At 47.1% G+C, this 18,344-nt stretch overlaps 6 protein-coding genes across 7 annotated transcripts; 3 read left to right on the top strand and 3 right to left on the bottom strand.

Moving 5' to 3' along the window:
- Positions 1-2,820: 2,820 nt before the first annotated feature.
- On the top strand, positions 2,821-4,236 carry LOC108074048 (galactose mutarotase). The gene has a single exon (XM_017165919.3). The coding sequence runs from the start codon at positions 2,916-2,918 to the stop codon at positions 4,155-4,157; it is 1,242 nt and encodes a 413-aa protein (XP_017021408.1). The 5' UTR covers positions 2,821-2,915; the 3' UTR covers positions 4,158-4,236.
- Positions 4,237-4,322: 86 nt separating this feature from the next.
- LOC108074039 (chymotrypsin-like protease CTRL-1) lies at positions 4,323-5,374 on the bottom strand. The gene is made up of 3 exons (XM_070286230.1): positions 5,149-5,374; positions 4,810-4,845; positions 4,323-4,732 (listed from the first exon to the last, which is right to left on the bottom strand). The coding sequence occupies exons 1-3, from the start codon at positions 5,372-5,374 to the stop codon at positions 4,323-4,325; spliced, it is 672 nt and encodes a 223-aa protein (XP_070142331.1).
- Positions 5,375-6,346: 972 nt separating this feature from the next.
- TBC1D5 (TBC1 domain family member 5) lies at positions 6,347-8,924 on the top strand. The gene is made up of 6 exons (XM_017166006.3): positions 6,347-7,213; positions 7,271-7,367; positions 7,442-7,584; positions 7,645-7,787; positions 7,838-8,193; positions 8,248-8,924. The coding sequence occupies exons 1-6, from the start codon at positions 6,501-6,503 to the stop codon at positions 8,752-8,754; spliced, it is 1,959 nt and encodes a 652-aa protein (XP_017021495.1). The 5' UTR covers positions 6,347-6,500; the 3' UTR covers positions 8,755-8,924.
- Positions 8,925-8,939: 15 nt separating this feature from the next.
- Positions 8,940-11,340, bottom strand: LOC108074049 (protein suppressor of variegation 3-7-like). Its single transcript, XM_017165920.3, has 3 exons — positions 11,023-11,340; positions 9,990-10,397; positions 8,940-9,930 (listed from the first exon to the last, which is right to left on the bottom strand). Exons 1-3 carry the CDS (start codon positions 11,178-11,180, stop codon positions 9,234-9,236), a joined length of 1,263 nt encoding a protein of 420 aa, XP_017021409.1. The 5' UTR covers positions 11,181-11,340; the 3' UTR covers positions 8,940-9,233.
- Positions 11,341-11,571: 231 nt separating this feature from the next.
- Su(var)3-7 (Suppressor of variegation 3-7) lies at positions 11,572-16,103 on the bottom strand. 2 transcript variants are annotated; one of them, XM_017165979.3, is made up of 5 exons: positions 15,193-16,103; positions 14,503-15,084; positions 14,016-14,387; positions 13,023-13,940; positions 11,572-12,963 (listed from the first exon to the last, which is right to left on the bottom strand). In XM_017165979.3, the coding sequence occupies exons 1-5, from the start codon at positions 15,945-15,947 to the stop codon at positions 11,913-11,915; spliced, it is 3,678 nt and encodes a 1,225-aa protein (XP_017021468.1). In that variant the 5' UTR covers positions 15,948-16,103; the 3' UTR covers positions 11,572-11,912. The 2 variants fall into 2 exon arrangements, with proteins under 2 accessions (XP_017021468.1, XP_017021469.1); XM_017165980.3 differs by having other exon boundaries at positions 14,503-15,078.
- A 709-nt stretch (positions 16,104-16,812) lies between these two features.
- On the top strand, positions 16,813-18,240 carry Ravus (ravus). Its single transcript, XM_017166007.3, has 2 exons — positions 16,813-16,939; positions 16,999-18,240. Exons 1-2 carry the CDS (start codon positions 16,908-16,910, stop codon positions 18,113-18,115), a joined length of 1,149 nt encoding a protein of 382 aa, XP_017021496.3. The 5' UTR covers positions 16,813-16,907; the 3' UTR covers positions 18,116-18,240.
- The last annotated feature ends 104 nt before the right edge of the window (positions 18,241-18,344 follow it).

Here is an 18,344-nt window from a genome sequence, read left to right as displayed (position 1 = left end):
CGGCGGTCCGATCAGCTCGGTCCGACCCCCAGTCCCCCAGTCCCCAGCCCCGGCAATTAAATTATGTAAATGGAAACAAAGCCAAACAAAAAGGCCAATGCTGCGCAAAAAGACGCCAAGCGACCTAAGCTAACCTCGCGTTTGTCTGTGTTGCAAATGAAGAGATGAAGACCGCATTGGAGCTGTGACAGCGAAGAAAGATCAGACAGCATTCAGAATACCCTCACTGCAAGGTGAAAAAATAAAGCTAACAGACAACAAATGTATATTCGTTATTTTCGGGTATATTCTTACCTTGGCGATCAGACATGGACTCCCTCAAGGAAATTCTTAATGTAACACATTGAGCGCTTTTAATTGCGATTAACGTGTCCATACACTTAGTTGTGTATCCAATGAATTCGACTTTAGTAAATCGTAAATGCGGGAATATCTCTGCATAAATGAATTTTATAGAATAATATTATATAAGGGAAATTAAATGAGAAATGAGCAACTCAATTGCAAATTAGCATGTTAATATATACCCACGGCCAAGGCTAAATAAAATGTTTTACCGATGGCTAACATTAGATTTGGTTGTACAAATGCATGAATAAATTAAATGTACAATATTTTTAAAATATTTGGGAAACAAATGTTAATAATATGGAAATTATAAAGACTTCTTAAACAGAATATTTGTTTGGGTAATAAATGGGAATAATGTCATAGCTGTAATTAAAATATAGAACCTTACAAACATCCCAAAAAGTAGTGATACCTTTCCGGCCAGGGAAACCAATGGAGTGAACCCCAAAGTCGATTTGCCGTCTCGGCTGCTTCTTCAGCTGGCTGATTAAACATCAGGAAATACAAAATGCTAAGCAGGCAAAAGCAAATTGTAACAGGGTCCAAAGACAGCCCCGCACAGCAAACGAGTTCTCAGGCCAAAGGCGACCGAAGCGTTTGATAAGCGGCCAAAACTCGTTCGGTCGCACTGCGACCGTTGCGGAGGCCGGGACGGGTGTCTTAGCCAGCTAGCCCCATTGACTGATTATTGTTATTAATGCGAATGCGAACGCGAGATGCTGCTAGCTGGTAGCCTGCTGCTTTTTGCCATTTGCATTGACATTGACTTTGACCGAGAAATTATAAATCGGAGCCAATGTGACGCATACGTGCTGCGGCATAAGTAGTTGCCTGGATGGGATTTCTGGGTGCGTTAATGCAGTGCATTTGCATACATTTTGCATTTGCATTTTATTGGCCCTTCCGGCTGATTGACATACAACGAAATGAATGCATTTATTCAGCAGTCTCAAAAATTTATGGTTTCATGGTGTGCTTAACCCATGTCTCCGACAAGTACTTGAGCCTGTAATTATTACCCTGGACACACCCGATTGACCACCCATCCAACCGCTGACGTTCGGCATTCAGTCATTGGGTCAAAGCCACCGCGGATCGTTCAAGTTCAAGCCCCAAAGAGATTAGAAAAATTACCCGAGACTAGATCAAAAAACGACATTGACCGTCATGTCATGGCACAGCTCACACAGCACATCGAAAATAGAAACCTTTAGTGTTTAGTGGCCATTAGCCGATGCCGATGCCGATGTCGGTTGGTTTATTTGCAATTTTAGCATGCCATCGGAGCGGTCGGAACTTCTGCCAATCCGTTCGATTCGATCCGAGCACGATCAGGTCCGATCCGAGCTAATGCGCCGGCGCGCGTCTCCGTCTCCATCTCCAGTCTCAGTCTCCGCATTTCGTTATTGTCTTCTATTTCCTGGTTGGAGTTCGCCATGCCGACTTTTTGGCATTATCATGAATTAATTGTTGCATATTATAGCGACAAGCATTGACCCCAATAGGTGAGGGTGCGAGTGTGTGGGTACTGATAAACAAACCGCAGATTCGCGAAGCAGAACGCGCAAATAAATTAATATTTTCTGCTGGATTTAGCCTCTAATGGCACAAAATCTGATCATTAGAAGCAGAGCGGCAAACAAGACTAAAGTCGTGCTTCTCATACTCAGCTGTCATTCGGCTGATTATACAAATATCTGTGAGCAGAGAACGGTGAGTTGGGTAAGCTGGGAGCTATTCTGCGACCGAAGTTCTACTGTATTGCGGCCTGCTTTATGTCCATTCAGTTGTTTTTCCCTCTGTCAAGTACTGAGTTAAATCTTTTTTGTTTGGTGATTCGGCACAAAATCAAATTAATGAGATATTCAATTTGTTTTTGTAATACTTTGCTATAGAACTTGGGCTAAATCCCAACCATTCCTCAATATGCTCACCGCTCACTTATTGGAGAATCATGCGCTTCAGTGTGATTGTTAAATAGCTTTGCCTAATGACTGTAAAATAAATCGATTATTATATTTATGATGGCACTGAACAGTTCTTAGAGTATTCACATAATTGGTTTGCACACCACTTAAACAATGAAAGTTAAAAATTAATTTAACATGTAACATAATTAATATTAAATGTAAACCAAATTAAATTAAAAAAAAATTAATAATAATTAATAATTAAAAATCAATCATCCTTTTGAATAACCGCAACTTCTAGGAAGCATGAAAATACTTCAACTTAAGGCATACATCTGGAAAATAAATATAAATGTTTTCAGTTGGATAACAGAAAACATATTTGCGTTTACATATTTTTTAAGAAAATGAAACAATTTTGTATAGGGAAAAATATACCTTTAAATAGTGTTAGGGCATCTTTATTAAATTATTTATAAAATTATTTATTATTTATGCAAAAGAAGATACATTTTTTCTCTTTTTGGCTGTCTGAAAAGCTACCCGTTTTATTGACAACTTTCAAACACTTTCGATCTGACTTGAAGCAAAAAAGACTCCAATTTTAAAAGCTCAAAATTCAAAATTAAAAAGCAACAAAAATATTTCGGAGAAATGGTCAAGGTTGTGGAGGACATTTTCGGTATCGCGACCAACCCGATTACGAAGCAGGCCCAGGTAGTCCGTAGATATACGATCACCAACGCCAACCGCCTCTCGGTGGCCATCATCCAACTGGGAGCCACCGTTCAGAGCATTCAGACGCCGGATGCCTACCACCAACTGGCGGACGTGGTCCTCGGATTCGACGACATTGCTGGCTACACTAAGAACCGAAAGTACAAGTTTGGCTGCACGCTGGGCAGGGTCACGGATGTCGTGGCCAACGGAGAGTTTATCATGGATGAGCGAAGGATCATCGTGTCCAAGAACCTGAACCAGAAGCACCAGGTCAACGGGGGCTTTGTGGGCTTCGATCAGATCATTTGGGATCTGCACATGAAACGACCGGATGGCGTTACTCTGCGACACATATCGAAGGACGGGCACGAAGGGTTTCCTGGCAACCTGTACGTACTGATCCACTTCACCATCGACGATGACAACCGGTTCTTCATCTGGATCGAGGGCACCACCGATCAGACCACAGCGGTGAACATATCCAACCATATTTACTTCAATCTAGCTGGCCAGAAAACTGGGAAAAGGGGCATCTTTGATCACCAGATCACAATCGAGGCGACGGAAACGATGGAGTCCATGGGCGACGACGGTCTGCCCACGGGGAATTTCAAGGCCGTAGATGACTCTGTGTATGATATCCGACTACCGGTGTTCTTGGGCGATCGCGTGCGTCAGTTCGAGAAGCAAAAGGTGACCGGCTACGATGTGTTTTATGCCCTCGACAAGGAGTTCGATTCCAATATAACGCGCTACATTGCCCGGTTCTTACATTCGCATTCCGGCAGATTTATAGAGCTTTATAGCAACCAACCGTGCATGAAGTTTTCCACCGCTAACAACTTTCCGCAGCAACCGCTTGGCGAGGAACCTATCCTTGGGAAGGAGTGCACCCGCTACTGGCAGCATTGTGGTTTCAGTCTGCAACTGCAAAACTATCCGGATGCTGTAAATCAGCCGGAGTTCCCACGGATATTTATCAATCCCGGAGAGCACTATTTCCACGAAACCGTTTACCAGTTCGGGGTCCAGGAATCATGGAAATGCTGCGCCGATCCAAACGAAATATCCGAACTTTGCGAGGAGTCAAAAGAAAAGCTAGAACCAGAGCCGAAGCCAGATCTAGAGCCGGGGCCAGTGCCAGTTCCGGTGCCTGTTAAAAAAACAGGTTTTTAATTACAAATTTAGGTACGCAATGTAAATTATTTCGATGTTCGATTTTGTATAATAAAATATTTGTCCATTTTGGTATTTACATTTAAAAAATTACATAGAGACAGGAAATTGTATGCACATTAACTCTGATCTAAATCATTGGCATCTGCTGTAATATCTGATCTCTTAACTGCTGTATTGACGCCACACACTGAGGATGAAATCGATGTGGCTCAGCACATCAGTGAAAACGACGGCCCTTCTGCATTGATAGTTCGTATAACTGGCGATTCCGATCTGGACAAAGCGATCGCCCTTTGTGGTCGAAATCATTGCTCCAACCGGACCGCCGGAATCACCGTTGCACATGGTGCTTGTCCGGCTTCCAGCGCAAAACTGTTTGCTGGTAACGTTTAAACCAACAAACTCAGCACAGACATCAGGCGTCTGTCGCCAGATTTCCAGTGTCCTGAGCTCATTGCTAGTCCTCCCGTTCTCGGTATAGCCCCAGCCAGTACCGGTCAGCTTCTGAATCTCGTTGATAGACTTTGCCCACTCAACGGTGTTCCTAGCGATACAGATAGGCCTGATGTTCGCTGTTAGGAGACAAATATGACAAAAATTAAAAGTATACCTAAGAAAAAGTCTATTGTATCAGCCACTCGGAACTTACCTTTGAAAACCACTGTTCCCTGCAGCAGTAGGATTGCTATGTCGTTAACAAACCTTATTGAATTGTAGTAAGGGTGTATGATTGCCTTTTCCACTGGATGCTCCTCGCGCTCAGTACAGTATGTTCCAAAACATTTACTTTCTTGATGTCTCCAATACTCTCCGAGCCGAGCCCTGTAAAATCGTATATGTATATGAGGACTTTCTGTTATGATACTTTTAAGTGTAAATAGCTTACATAAGATTTTTGTGACCTTTGATACAACTAGCTGTCGTCAGCACCAGTCCTGCAAAAAATCATATTAACTACAAGCGAAAAGCGATTTTTTAAAAAACGAACGGTTAGATATCAGAGTTCCACCGCAAATGAAATAATCTTCATCACGCAGAAAAACCATCCAGGGACTCGAGGTCATGTCGGCGACTGTGCCATTTACAACTCGCTTGCTACGATGTTGAGCTCGGATTCCGCACTCCGCGTCCAGGAATTGGTCACCTTCTGGCAAGGGCATCACAAGCCCCAGCAGGCAGGCGAAAGCTACGATTTGAATCACGGTCGTTTTCATTTCGAGAATGATTCCGAAATGTCGGGAGCACTAAGTGATATAGTGGGTCTTATCACTTGTCTCAAAAAAATTCTAAGAAAGATGGTATGTATATATATATTCATTGATTGCCTATTCTATTCCTAAGAAATAAATTCTGAATAAGAAAAGTAACATAGTCCGCATCACTTTCTGATTTAGTACTTACTTATCGCATTCTTTATAAATACAATCATATTAAAACAATAAACTTGGTTTTCTAAGAATATATAATATAATTTTAAAACCTTACATTTAAGTGGAAAAAAGTAAAATAATTCATAAGCTGAATATAATTTATTTAATTGTTTTATTTTTTCACCCTTTTTTGCCTTAACAAATTTTGCTCAATTCTAAAAATTATCATAAAAAATTATGGATAAATATTGAAATTGTAATACCTCCTTAAGTATATTATAATTAGAGTCAGAAGATAGAAATGCAATGAAAGAGACATTTCCGGCCATATAAAGCATATATATTCTTGATCAGCATCATCTGAGTCTATTTAGTTGTGTCTGCAAGAAAAACATGTCATCATTTTATTTTTTAAAATTTAATTACATCGTTAAAAATTAACAAAACAAAAAGAAAAGAAAACCCGAATTTATTTCAGTATGAAGACTTATAAACCTTAAAAAACTAACACAAAAACCCTTTCCGAATTAAATTTTAATGCATTTTTCGCTCAGTTATAGAACACCGAATTTCTTTATACCGATTTTCAAGTATCTCATGCCAAATTATGAGCCCTAATTAGCTATTCATAGGGGTTTCTGGCGGTTTCCCACGAAAGATCGCCTTTTTAAATTGGAAAAAATATGGCGGACGTTGCGAATTTTCAAAATGGGCGGCAATTGTTCAATGGCCGTCGCTTTTCACCATTTCAGTGTGACCAGCTACCAGGGAGGGGGAATTCTCACTGCCTTTGGCAATTTCTCCGTGTTGCAATACAGCGGGCACACTGTAGCCTAATCTGGATTTGAGTGCACTTTTTCCGTTTTGTTTGTGTTTTATTTAACGCCCTATCTGCCCTGCACTGATTCAGCGTTGACATGACGACGGTGAGGACGAGCGACTGCATTTAGGACGCTGCCAGCCACGAGCGATGACCGTTTGGGGCATAGAAGCCATCACTCTGAACGGATCGGCAACAAGGGCAGCCAGTGAGCGTCTGCGAGGGAACCCTGGTGTGATTGCGGACACGGGAGCAATGAACTCGGTGGAGCGCTACCGGCAGGAGTGGGAGCAGCTGCTGAAGAGTCTCGATGGCGAGCCTGAAAGCCTGCGGCAGGCGGCCTTCGCCGGGGACCTCAAGATGTCCAAGTTCCGTAGCATTCACTGGGCTCTGCTGCTACGAGTCCTGACCTCGGAGCACCGCAGCTGGATCAGCCAGCGGCTACACCAGCGGGTGCGGTACGATAAGTTCCGGGCGGACTACGTGAGGAATCCCCACCAGCTGGCAGGGGATTGCATCGATGACCCGTTGTCACAGTCCACGCAAAGCGTGTGGAACCAGTACTTCAGCGACCAAGAACTCTTCGCCGTCATAAGGCAGGACGTGGTGCGGACCTTCCCGGGTGTGGACTTCTTCCGAAAGCCCTTGGTGCAGAATGCAATGGTGAACATACTGTTCTACTACGCCAGGGAGCATCCGTACATGTGCTACAGGCAGGGAATGCACGAGATCCTGGCCCCGATCATCTTTGTGGTATACAGCGATCACCAGTCCCTGTTGCACTTCAGTGAGCTGGCCAAGACCGACATCAATCCGACGCTGCTGGACGTTCTGGATCCCGCTTATCTGGAGGCGGACACCTAGTACAAAAATCTCAAAATATTCCACGTTCAATACATTAACGTATTCCCCTTGTGCAGCTCGTTGTTCTCCCGCCTGATGGCTTCGGTGGAGTCGTACTATCGCGTCTCCAATCTGATCTCCACTCCCGGTGGCCATATCGAGCAGCGGGCCGAGGTGCGTCCCCCACTTTCAAGTGCAGCAGTCAGTCAGTGCACCAGCCCTTATCTCTGGCCTTTTTTGTCTTTCAGGCCCCCGGGGAGAATGAGCCCCAGACGGAGGCGGAGGTTATCAGCCAGCTGAACTTTATACGGGACAAAATACTCGCCAAGCAGGACCAGCACTTGCATCACTATCTACAAAAGATGGAAATCCCGCTGCACATATTCGGCATGTAAGTTTGCAATCAGAAATGCGGGAGAGATTTCAAATGCTAATCTCTCCTCCAATGCAGCCGCTGGCTACGACTCCTCTTTGGTCGGGAGTTCATGCTGCTAGACCTGTTGCTGCTGTGGGACGCAATCTTCGCGGACAGTGACCGCTTCGACCTGCCCAACTACATTCTAGTGGCCATGCTGGTCCACATTCGAGATAAGCGTGGGTACTTTCCCCATTGTACTTCCCGCCCTGGCTAATTCCCCTTTCAGTGCTGCTCAGCGACTACACAACTTCGTTGACGTATCTAATGCGCTATCCCGGCAATGTGGACGTACACTTGGTGCTGCGGCATGCTCTCTTCATGCTTAACCCGAAAAAGTTCGACTATCCCGCGAATGCCTTCGCCTGTGTGTCGTTCGCCAACCACTCAACAGGCAAAGAAGGAGTACCACCGCCCACTGGGACGCGACCTCGCACTACTTCAGAGTCCTCATCGGGGGCGACCAGCGGGAGTCAGATTGATCGGCAGATCACCTACATGCAGGAGCGCAATGCGGCGGACTCCTCGGCCCTGGCTAAGCTGCAGGACTCCCATCGAGTGGCCATGGACGGTTACCTGGAGAATGTGAGCCATATCAAAGTTTTCTTTCCAAGTGTTTGTTCATTTTGATTCGTTTAGAGTCCCGAGCTCCTTCGCCTGGAACTGAAGAATGCCCAAACAGTGATTAAGATTGCGCGGAGCAAGCTACAAACCTATCTGGGGACCGTCCGTCACCATGTGGCCAAGCAGGCGAACGGAAACGAAGAGCTCGGCCGCACTCTAGATGGAATCGAGGAGCTGTGTAGCTTCCTGGACGTCAAGTTCATGTTTCCGCTGCACACGCGTTCGGCCCCCATCGATCAGGCCTTGGAGGCCAATGAGCAGAAGCAACCGAATAGGAGTAGCATTTCGCCAAAGGCTGCACCTCCAGCTCCGACGCCTGCACCAACAGCATCCTCAATCCCTGGGTGCTATGAGATGCCCGAGAACGCCTTCATGCACAGCTCTATGCGGCGTCTTCTTGGCGAACTGCGGGAAATTGAGCTGTCAACGATAACGAGTGACGAGAAGCCGGGCGAATCGGTGGTCCAGAATGGCTTGCCGGCTGCAGAGCCCCAGCAGCGACATCAAGACGAACCGAGCTGATCGTAGCGACTGATCTTGAATTTAGACTTAGTCAAGAGCAACCACCAAGTGGCCGAATCAGAATAACTGGAGAGTAACATATAGACATACAGTTTAACTATACTTTAGACCTGGCAAAAGTCTGTAAACTAAATAAATTTATCAACTTTTTGAAGTGCTTATAAAGAAAACTATTGGAGCGATCATTATTGTGGAAAGTGGCACTAGCGGGTTAGATTGTTGTTCTTTTATTTGAATGGATCATTAAGCAATTTATAAATCATGAAAATTACTAAGTCTAAGGCAGTGGATTAGCTTTGATATTCGCAGGAGCTCAAAGGTCAGATGGATGCTGTTGGGACCACCAGAATGCTGCTGCTGCTGCGACTGCCTTAGTGATGGTCATCGTTCAGCTATTGTTCTTTTTCAGGTGTGTTTGTCGGAGTGGGACCAGGAAATTGCCATTGTAAATTTCGGCCCAAGGCGTGGGATGGTTGGGTCTAAGGATATAAATTCGGATTCATTAACTTATGTAGCGGCACAAATCGGCAAGGGCGCGGTTTGTTCACATCCAGAAGGTCTTGGGGATTGCCGGTGTTGGCAAGAGACACGGTTGTATCCCCGTTGGCTGACGTATTCGGAGTAGATTCCAAGTCATTGTTGTTGTTCTGCATGATCTGGTCGTCTTCGTTAATTGTGATGACTTTGGAATGGAAATCGATATCAGCAGCAGGTTTGGGTTTAAATGAAGCAGCTGCAGCTGCAGAGTCAGCAGCAGCAGTAGCAGGAGGAGCTGCAACAGGATTCAGTGGAGCGGGGGTAGAAACGCGAGATGCTGCCTTTGCGGAATCCCTGCGCATGGCTTTAATCTCCAAGTTACAAACCACCTGCATGATATTGGCTTTGCCCTCGGCGGCCAAGTCCGCAGGCAGAGATTTCATGGTAGGCACAATGCTGTCAAAGAAGAGATCCATTGGGTGCCGGGGCTCCGAAGGTTGCCCAGTATTGTTGTCTTGTCCCATGTTCCCTTTTCCCTCCTTTGTTACAAGTCGATTGAAAATATCAAGTGAGGAGCAGATCTTGTCCATGTCTAGCTGACTGCGCTCCTCGTGGCGCTTGTTCTTGGTCTTCTGATTGGCGCGAAGGATGTGCTTGCGGGATCGCTTTGCCGGCGGCTCTGCCATGCTGCCGTCAGATCTTAGGGGATATAAGCTGATCAGAACTACTGCTTGGATGGTCAGAACTTCTGCACTCACCGCATGCTCTTGTCAGTGTCACTATCCATGTCCATCTCTAAGCCAGGCTCTGGCACTTCCACATCCGCGGGGGCTTCTGAATTGATGCTGAACAATGGCGCAGTGTTCTTATCGTTGTTGCGCTTCTGCCGCTTCAGTCCCCTGGTGTGCTTGCGAGAGACACTGTGTTGCCTTAGGTGGAACACGGTGAAGCGCAGCCGCGTTTCGCAAATGAGGCAGTGGCACCGACTCTCATCATTGGCATCCAGCATCAGCCAGTTAAACTTGGCCTTCAGCTTTGCGATTTTAGAGGTAGTCATCTTCTTTCGCGGCTTCTCGTGGCGAGAATTAATCAGATTCTTGGGCTGTTGACGCACCCCGGCAAGTTCCTTGGTCTTTGTTAGTTCCAAATCAGATTTCGCTGCTAGACTGATATAGAAATTATATTATTATATAACCCTAGCAGGGATATTATAATTTCAGTCAGAATTATAAAGTATATACATGGGTATATTCTTGATCAGTTTCAACAGCCGAGTCGAACTTGCCATGTCCTTCTGTCTGTACCTAAACTAGTCCCTCAGTTTTGAAGTTTTCGAAATGAAACTTTGGAAATAGTCTTCTGACTACTAACACTAGTATATACATATGTACATAAGTCGAATCGGACAATTTTTATGACAAAAATTAAAACTTCGCATATTTTCATCTACTCTGAGACATGGGCATTTTGTATTATCTTAGAATTTCGGTTATAATATTATGAAAATCGGAGGACTATATCATATAGCTGCCATAGGAACGATCGGAAGATATAAAGCTGTGATTGTAGAACTGTAAATATTTGTATTGGTAAATATAATAATATATCAAATATTTAAATTATATTGAATACAACTTAAAAATGTGTTTCTTAAAATCTTACGAAAACAAATTAATTATATTCTATGTATAAATATATTCTTTGTCTATCTTCTTTTAGTTTTGACTCGATTTTTAATGAGCCAATTGATAACTGCTTAATTTATTGATATTGGCTTTGGAAAACACCTACCCCTGGGTGCCCTTTTGCTTTTCGGACCAATTGTCTTCTTCCTCGCTGCTCTCGCTTTCCGATCGAGTCTCTGACTGCGGGGACTTACTGGCTCCTCGCTCCGCCACCACCTGCTCCTCTTCGTTGCGCACGTCCTGCTCCCCTTCCCAATCAGCCATGGTACACGTGCTTCACGGATATCTCGAGGTTCTAGCGTTTAATTTTCTAATTTCCGTAAATAGACAGCTTTTGACAGACCAAATGACCCGTTCCGTTGTAGAACTATACAATGGAGATTACCGAGCTGGAATGAAGTTTCCACAAATTTCAGGGTGACAACGAAATCAAACGTCTCCTGTGTTTAGTTTCAGCTTGCGTCTCCTTGTCGAACTAAAATTGAGCTGTCAACGATAAAGAGTGACGAGATGCCGGCGAATCGGTGCTTCAGAATGCCTTCCAGGCTGCAGAACCCCAGCAGCTAGAAGAACCGAGCTGATCGTATCGACTGATCTTGAATTTATACTCAGTTAAGAGCAACCACCAAGCGGCCAAAGAAGAATAACAAGAGAGTATCATATAGACGTACAGTTTTAATAATAATTACAACTTGGCAAAACACAAGTTTATCATGTTTTTGATGTGCTTATAAGAAAACTATAGGGGCGATTTACTGGGCACAGTTTCAGATTGATTTTGGGAAATAAAAAAAAAAAAGAGTTCCAATTTGTTATTCTTTTTTTTGTCGTCGAGTGACGCATAATATATGTAAATATATAAATATTAAATAGGTTTCGTACTCGCAAGCATTCATCTTTAACGTATGCATAAAATAGTGTCCGATTCAAAGCGAATTAAATAATGACAATGACTAAATCTAAGGCTATGGAATAGCGATTATTTTCTTAGGAGGCCTATGGTCTACGGTTGTGATTCAGCATGGGCCGAAAGGAAGCTATGCTATTGGGAGCACCACGCACCATTGGCGAGGACATGCTTCCAGAATTCTGCTGCTGCGGCGACTGCATGGGTGCCTTGGAAATAGTGATCATCTTAGAGCTATTGTTGTTGTTCACCCGTATTTGCCGGAGCATGGCCAGGGTATTGCCATTTTTAACTTCGGATCCAGGCGTGGGCGGTGCCTCCAGGGAGCCACCCTGGGAATGTCGTCCATTTCCATTCACGCTAATCGGACTCTGAGTGGTTAACTTGTCCAGCGGCACACATCGCACGGAGTCCGGATCGTTGCGGTTTGTTACCTGCAGTTGCGAAGAGCTTAATATACGACGAATATTCACTGGCAGGTCCTTGGGACTGCCGTTGATGGTCAGGGATGCGGTGGGTGCTCCGCTGGCAGACTTATTCGGAGTTGAGTCCACGTCATTGTTGTTGTTCTGCATGACCTGGTCGTCGTCGTTAATTGTAATGACATTGGAATGGAAATCGATATCAGCAGCGGTGGCTTGAACTGAAGCCGCTGCAGATGCAGATTCAGCAGCAGCAGTAGCAGGAGTAGATGAAGGGGGGCTAGAAACAGGAGAAGCTGCCTTTGCCGAATTCCTGTGCATGGCTCGAACCTCTAAGCCACAAACCAGCTGCATAATCTTGGCTTTGCCCTCAGCAGCCAAGTCCGCTGGCAGAGATTTCATGGTCGGCGCAATGCTGTCGAAGAAGAGATCCATTACGTGCCGGGGCTCCGATGGCTGGGTATTCGGGAGGGTCGCTCTTGCCGGTTCCGGCGCCTGCGCCGTGCAGTTCCCATGTCCCATGGCCCCCTCTCGCTCCATCGTTCGCAGCCGGGTGACAATATCAAATGAGGAGCAGATCATGTCCTTGGCCATGTCTAGCTGACTGCGCTCCTCGAGCCGCTTGCCCATGGAATCGCGCAGGGCGCGAAGGATGCGGCGAACTTCCATTGAGCGGCGGGATCGCTTTGCCGGCGGCTCTGCCGTGCTGCCGTCAGATCTAAGGGTATAACGCTGATCAGGAACTACTATTTGGACGGACACAACTTCAGCACTCACCTCACGCTCATGTCGGCGTCGCTATCCTTGTCCACCTCCAGCCCCGATTCCTGTACTTCCGCATCCGCGGTGGCTTCTGAATGGGTGCTGACCGATGGCGCAGCATCCTTGGCGTTGTTACTCCTCTGTCGTTCCAGTCCATCGGCATGCTTGCGCGAGGCATCGTGCTGGCGCAGGAAGAACACCTTGATCGGCAGCCGCGTATCGCAAACGCGGCAATGGCAGTGGTTCTCATCATTGGCATCCGGCTCCAGCCAGTCATATTTGGACTGCAGCTCGGCCATAGCAGCCTTCTGCCTGGCCTCGCCACTGGCCAAAGCGGCGGCAGTGGCCACGGCGGCGGAGATGCTCTCTGTCGACCGCGGGGGCTGACCGCCATTGCGCTTCCGTTCGTTGCGCAGGCGAATGTGCCGCGAGGTGCGCTGGTGCTTCGCGGCCCACTTGGAGCTGGGCAGGAAGATGGACACATCGCAGAGCTTGCACCAAGCGTAGTTGACGCGCATCTCGTTTTTTTTGTAGGTCAGCCAGGGAAACCGGGATTTCCACACCATCACCTTGCCCTTCATGGTGGCGGGAATGGGCTTTACAAATAGTTTATCAATGGGCCGGGTGTCTCGCTTTTTGTTATCCACCGTGCCCGAGTCCGAGTTGCTCTGTCCGTCCTCGTCCACTTCGTCCTCCTCTTCAGCGGCTTTGTTTTGCGGCAACTTCGCCTGGCGCGCCTTAAACTGATTCATAAGCTTTTGATGCCGGGCGCTGAAATCGTGCCGCGCCTTCGCCGATTCGCTATGGAAACGCACTCGGCAATACTTGCATAACTGGGTTTTCCGGTCCTTGGTAAAACATAGCCACGGATAGAAACGCTTCCCGGCACGAACCTTGGCTCTCCTTGGCTCCGCAACAGATTTCGCTGCTAGGCTGGTATAAAAGAAGTGATTATAAAATTATTATTATATAAATATTATTAATATTGTTATTATTGAAATCACCTACCCCTTGTTGCCCTTCTGCTTGTCGGACCAATTATCGTCGTCTTCTTCGCTACCCTCGCTTCCCGATCGGGCCTCAGACTGCGAGGGCTCACTGGCCTCCGCCTCCGCCTGCTCCTCCTCCTCCTCCTCATCGCTGCCGTCCTCCTTCCGTTCTCCATCAGCAATGCCAGCTTCGCCGGCTACCTTGGCGGCAGCAAGAGCCAACGTGTGCTTCTCGGATTTCTCGTGGTTCTTTCGCTTGATCTCCGAATTTCCGTACATAAACCGCTTCTGGCAGACCTTGCAATAGGCCAGGTTTGGCTCTTCTGGGTCGGCAATCATCCAGGGATGCAGGTCAGCATACACGGCCCAAATGCCCCGTTCTGTTGTAGATCTGTAAATAGCGATTGGCGGGCTTTAACAAAGTCTCCACAAAATCAAAGGTAACAACGATATTGAACGCTTCCTGTGCATAGGATCAGCGCCTTCGTGCAAACAGTAAAACCTACCGTCTCCGAGCCGGGTCCGTTAGCTTCTGGCAGTGCGCATGGGTCTTGCAGTGTCGCATGAAGCTAGTGATTGCCATTGGGCAATTGCACAGCGTGCAGCGGCACTGCTGTGGACTGGTGTCCGGAATTAGCTCGAACCACTGGCCAGGGTCCTCATTGTTACTCAAGTGACCGTTGATAGTCACCACGGTGGTGTCCTCTGCTTCTGGCTCTTCTTCCTGCTGTGGCTCCGTCTCTTGGTCCGCCTCCTCATCAACCAAGGAGGGACCGCTGGTGCTCTTGCTACGCTTTCGCTTGCGGCTTGGCTTATCCGAATCCTGCTGGCGTAGCGCTTCCTGATGACCCTTTGTAGTCTCGTGGCGCTTGCGCAGATAGACAAACTCAACATTCATTTTGATGTTGCAGACGCGGCACAAGCCGATGGTACCCTGCGCCTGGGAACGCTCCAGCCAAGGATGCCAGCGGAGCCACCGCAGCCAGTTGAAGTTGTTAAAGGCTTCGATCTCGCTAATCCGCTTCTTTTTCATGGCGGCCACGTAGCTCTTGGTGCCGAATTCGTGCTTTACCTCGTTGTCACTGGTCCTACGAACGATACGAGATTAGAGAGGAATATCTAGGAGGTTTGGGTGGGTCTTTGGGATTTGAATCTCTTTTATAAGGAATTAAAAACAAAGACGCCTCGGTACTCACGCTCCCCTAGTCTGCTCCTCACTCTTTTTGAAGGCCAAGTAGTTGTTCTCGCGCTCCTGATGATACAGCGACATGTTGTGCTGCTGAATGTGCTTGGCGCGGTTATTCACGTTAATGCTCATGTTGCAGTACAGGCAGAAGGCGTAGGTGCCGTCCGAGTCCTCATGCAGCATCCAGGGCCAGCGCTTCATCCAAATCAGCCAGCGCTTGGCGCGCGGCATCTTTCTGCGGGTGATACCGCCATTTGCGCTGCTGCTGCAATCGTCGATGCTATAGTCTTCGTCCTCATCTTGGCTATCGGCCTCCTGCGTTTCGAGGCGCTCCAGCAGGCCCATTGGATCGTGGTATGAGGGGTTGCTCTCTGCATCGCTGCTTGGTTCCGTCTTGGCAGAAAGGGTATCCATATCCCGGTCAGGGTCGCCCAGCAGCGGATCCTCTCCGGAAGGCTTTTCGTCAAGATTGCTCAGCGCCGACTGCAGCTCAGCCACCAGGGGAGTACTGCCCTCGTCCATGTTGATATCTAAGAGGTCCGCATCCTCGTGCTCCTCCTGCACCATCTCATCGCCCTGCTCGTCGTCGTCCACCAGGATAACCATTGGTTCCACAGGAGGTTCCGTCACCACCGCTCCCTCCACGTCCATGATTTTCAGCTCGTGCGTTGCCGAGGTTGCAGCATCGGGATTCGCCGACGCCATTTTGTGACCGGCGTCGGCCGCGCCGTTAAGCGGATCTGTTTGTGCTTTTTGCTCATCCATTACTAGCGGTTTATGGGTGAATCCCCCAGATACTCCGGGAACTTTCCACAAAGGTCACCGGCCGAACCGCAATCACAGCATGCGTTGGAAATAAAAAAAAAATAAAAAGTGCAGGCAACAACTCAAATTTGCAATCGGCAGGGCAGAGTGACCGTAACTGGAGTAGGAAACTTTTAGTAAGGCCACATCATATATACTAAAATGTACTGAAAAAATACCGCAAAAAAATAATCATCGAAAGAAAAATCGATAGCAGCTTATGGAGTTGTGTACTTTAATAGCCTATTTACACTAAACATTTGGTTACAATTACAGTTTAACATTCGCAGCTTTACATTTTTGTCTATATCTACCAATAGTTTCTATGGCATTTATACGATATAGTTATCCGACTTTTATAAAAATAAAACAGAAATTCTGAAATAATAAAAACAAAACTCATATACCAGAGTACACGAAGTTTTTTAAAAAACAACGAAGCTATATTTTTTTCTATTAATTACTCGATATATAATACTCGAAATATAATAAAAACATATATATATAGTAAAACAAATAAAAATAAAAATAAATTAACATATTCTAAAGAAGAGGCAAATGTTTTCATAAAATTTGATATAGCCAGCCGATCCCGCACGTTCCGACTTATATAGCAGTGAGAGTAATCAGAAGACTAGAAGAAAAGTTTCATTAAGTTAGCTTCAAAACTGAGGGACTAGTTTACGTAAAAATGGACCGACGGACATGGCTAGATCGACTCTGCTGATGATGCTGATCAAAAATATATGTCTTCTTCACTGCGTTGCAAACGTCTTCCTAAAATGATAATAGCCAGAAAGGGTATATAAAAATACTAAAGCGGAAACTCTGAATGGAATGCGCCCCTTGGTATACTTCCGCTCTCCCAGTACGGTCATACAGTAGGCCAATTTGTTTATATTTTGCAAAAAGTCTGCTCAAATGGCGAACCTACAATTAACTCAGGAAAAACTGTGAGTATCCGCCAAGATATAGTCAAGAATTTTCCTAATGCAGACCTCCATTCCCACAGAGACGCTTTGCGCTCGGAATACAGGCCACGCCGGCCGTGTGCCCTGTTGAAGTATCCGCGGCCCAAGACAAAACCGGAATACCAGGCCATATATCCATGGCTGTTGCCCGACGAGACGGATCCGCACTTCGTGTTCTGCGCCGTCTGTGAGTGCAGGCTGAGCTGCAAGCGATCCGATCTGGGCAAGCATGAGGGCAGCATCAAGCACTCGGAAAATGCGCAGAGAAAAGCCCTGCCGCCCAGGGCGGAACCGGAGGCGGCGGGTGAACCGTTGGTCATGAAGTGGGAGTATAATGAGGACGAGGAGGCAGTACTGCCCTATGGACCAGGTGCCGACCCTCCCGACGATGATGATGACGACGACGACGACGACGAGGAGGAGGAGGAGGGCGGTGGGGATGCAGATACTGACGCCGACTACGAGCAGGAAGACGACGAAGAACGGGGTGTGGAGCCGGTTTCGGAGCCGCAGGTTGATCTCGAAACAGAGCCCGCCTCCAAGCAGCTGCGCCGCACCTCAGAGACGGACTCTCAACATTCCGGCATGCTGGACTACCTGCCGCTGCACGTGACCATCAACGAGCTGCCCCCCAATGCCCCATCAGTCTGTTCCACCTTTCCGTCCTCTTCGACGACGGCAGCTCCGCCCTGCAGAATAACCATCAAGAAAGTGGCAGCTCCCAGCACACCGCCCAGTGGAGCAGTTCAAGCGCCGGAGATCAGTTCCAAGGCCACCATCACGCCGATAGCAGCCGGTGGTCACTGCTACACACCCTCGACGCGCACCACGCCCTCCTACGCCGCCCGCCAGTTGCAGTCATTCCAGCTGCAGCACATATCGCCACTAACACCAGCCCGAGACTCCCTGGAGCTCTTCTTCGACAGCATCTGCGCCACCGTCAAGAGTCTGCCGCCTAAACTGGCCACCGAAGGTAAGATACGTGTGATGCAGCTGATCGGAGAGCTGGAGCTGCGTGCCCTCGGCGATCAGGAGGCGTCATCTCAGTCCGCTGGACATCACGGCCTTGATCTCGCTGGGAACGCAGAAGCAGGGGCAGCAGCCGAAGCGCCTGGCAGTGGTCAGCAGAACGCCACGGTGGCCTCCACCACCAAGTGAGATGAACAGGAATCCGTAATAGGCTGGAGACGTGGCTCAAGTCGACAAATTAGAATGTCCTAGTGCTTTCATTTCGTACGTTTTGTTGATCGATTTTCTTTAATAAATTTATTTATTAGTTGTTATGTGTTAGCTTGTGTTTAATGGATTAAAGAAACTTTTCTAGATGGACATTGAAAGCTTAAACTAAATTTAAAGTGTGAAAGTCCGAAAGGGGAAATGCTTGAGA

The sequence above is a fragment of the Drosophila kikkawai genome, chromosome 3R (assembly GCF_030179895.1).
Source record: "Drosophila kikkawai strain 14028-0561.14 chromosome 3R, DkikHiC1v2, whole genome shotgun sequence".
Taxonomy (NCBI): Eukaryota; Metazoa; Arthropoda; class Insecta; order Diptera; family Drosophilidae; genus Drosophila; species Drosophila kikkawai.
This window is presented reverse-complemented; position numbering and strand designations above follow the sequence as displayed.

Bases quoted from the DNA above. Each gene is read 5' to 3' on its own strand.
- Ravus (XM_017166007.3), top strand. From the start codon at position 16,908: ATGGCGAACCTACAATTAACTCAGGAAAAACT. The intron at 16,940-16,998 runs GTGAGTATCCGC...CCATTCCCACAG, and splicing joins CAATTAACTCAGGAAAAACT to AGACGCTTTGCGCTCGGAAT.
- LOC108074049 (XM_017165920.3), bottom strand. From the start codon at position 11,180: ATGGCTGATTGGGAAGGGGAGCAGGACGTGCGCAACGAAGAGGAGCAG. The intron at 10,398-11,022 runs GTAGGTGTTTTC...TTTCTATATCAG, and splicing joins AAGCAAAAGGGCACCCAGGG to TCTAGCAGCGAAATCTGATT. The intron at 9,931-9,989 runs GTGAGTGCAGAA...ATATCCCCTAAG, and splicing joins GACACTGACAAGAGCATGCG to ATCTGACGGCAGCATGGCAG.
- LOC108074039 (XM_070286230.1), bottom strand. From the start codon at position 5,374: ATGAAAACGACCGTGATTCAAATCGTAGCTTTCGCCTGCCTGCTGGGG. The intron at 4,846-5,148 runs GTTCGTTTTTTA...TTAACGACATAG, and splicing joins TGGAACTCTGATATCTAACC to CAATCCTACTGCTGCAGGGA. The intron at 4,733-4,809 runs GTAAGTTCCGAG...GTCTCCTAACAG, and splicing joins GGGAACAGTGGTTTTCAAAG to CGAACATCAGGCCTATCTGT.
- TBC1D5 (XM_017166006.3), top strand. From the start codon at position 6,501: ATGACCGTTTGGGGCATAGAAGCCATCACTCTGAACGGATCGGCAACA. The intron at 7,214-7,270 runs GTACAAAAATCT...CCCCTTGTGCAG, and splicing joins TATCTGGAGGCGGACACCTA to CTCGTTGTTCTCCCGCCTGA. The intron at 7,788-7,837 runs GTGGGTACTTTC...TTCCCCTTTCAG, and splicing joins GGTCCACATTCGAGATAAGC to TGCTGCTCAGCGACTACACA.
- LOC108074048 (XM_017165919.3), top strand. From the start codon at position 2,916: ATGGTCAAGGTTGTGGAGGACATTTTCGGTATCGCGACCAACCCGATT.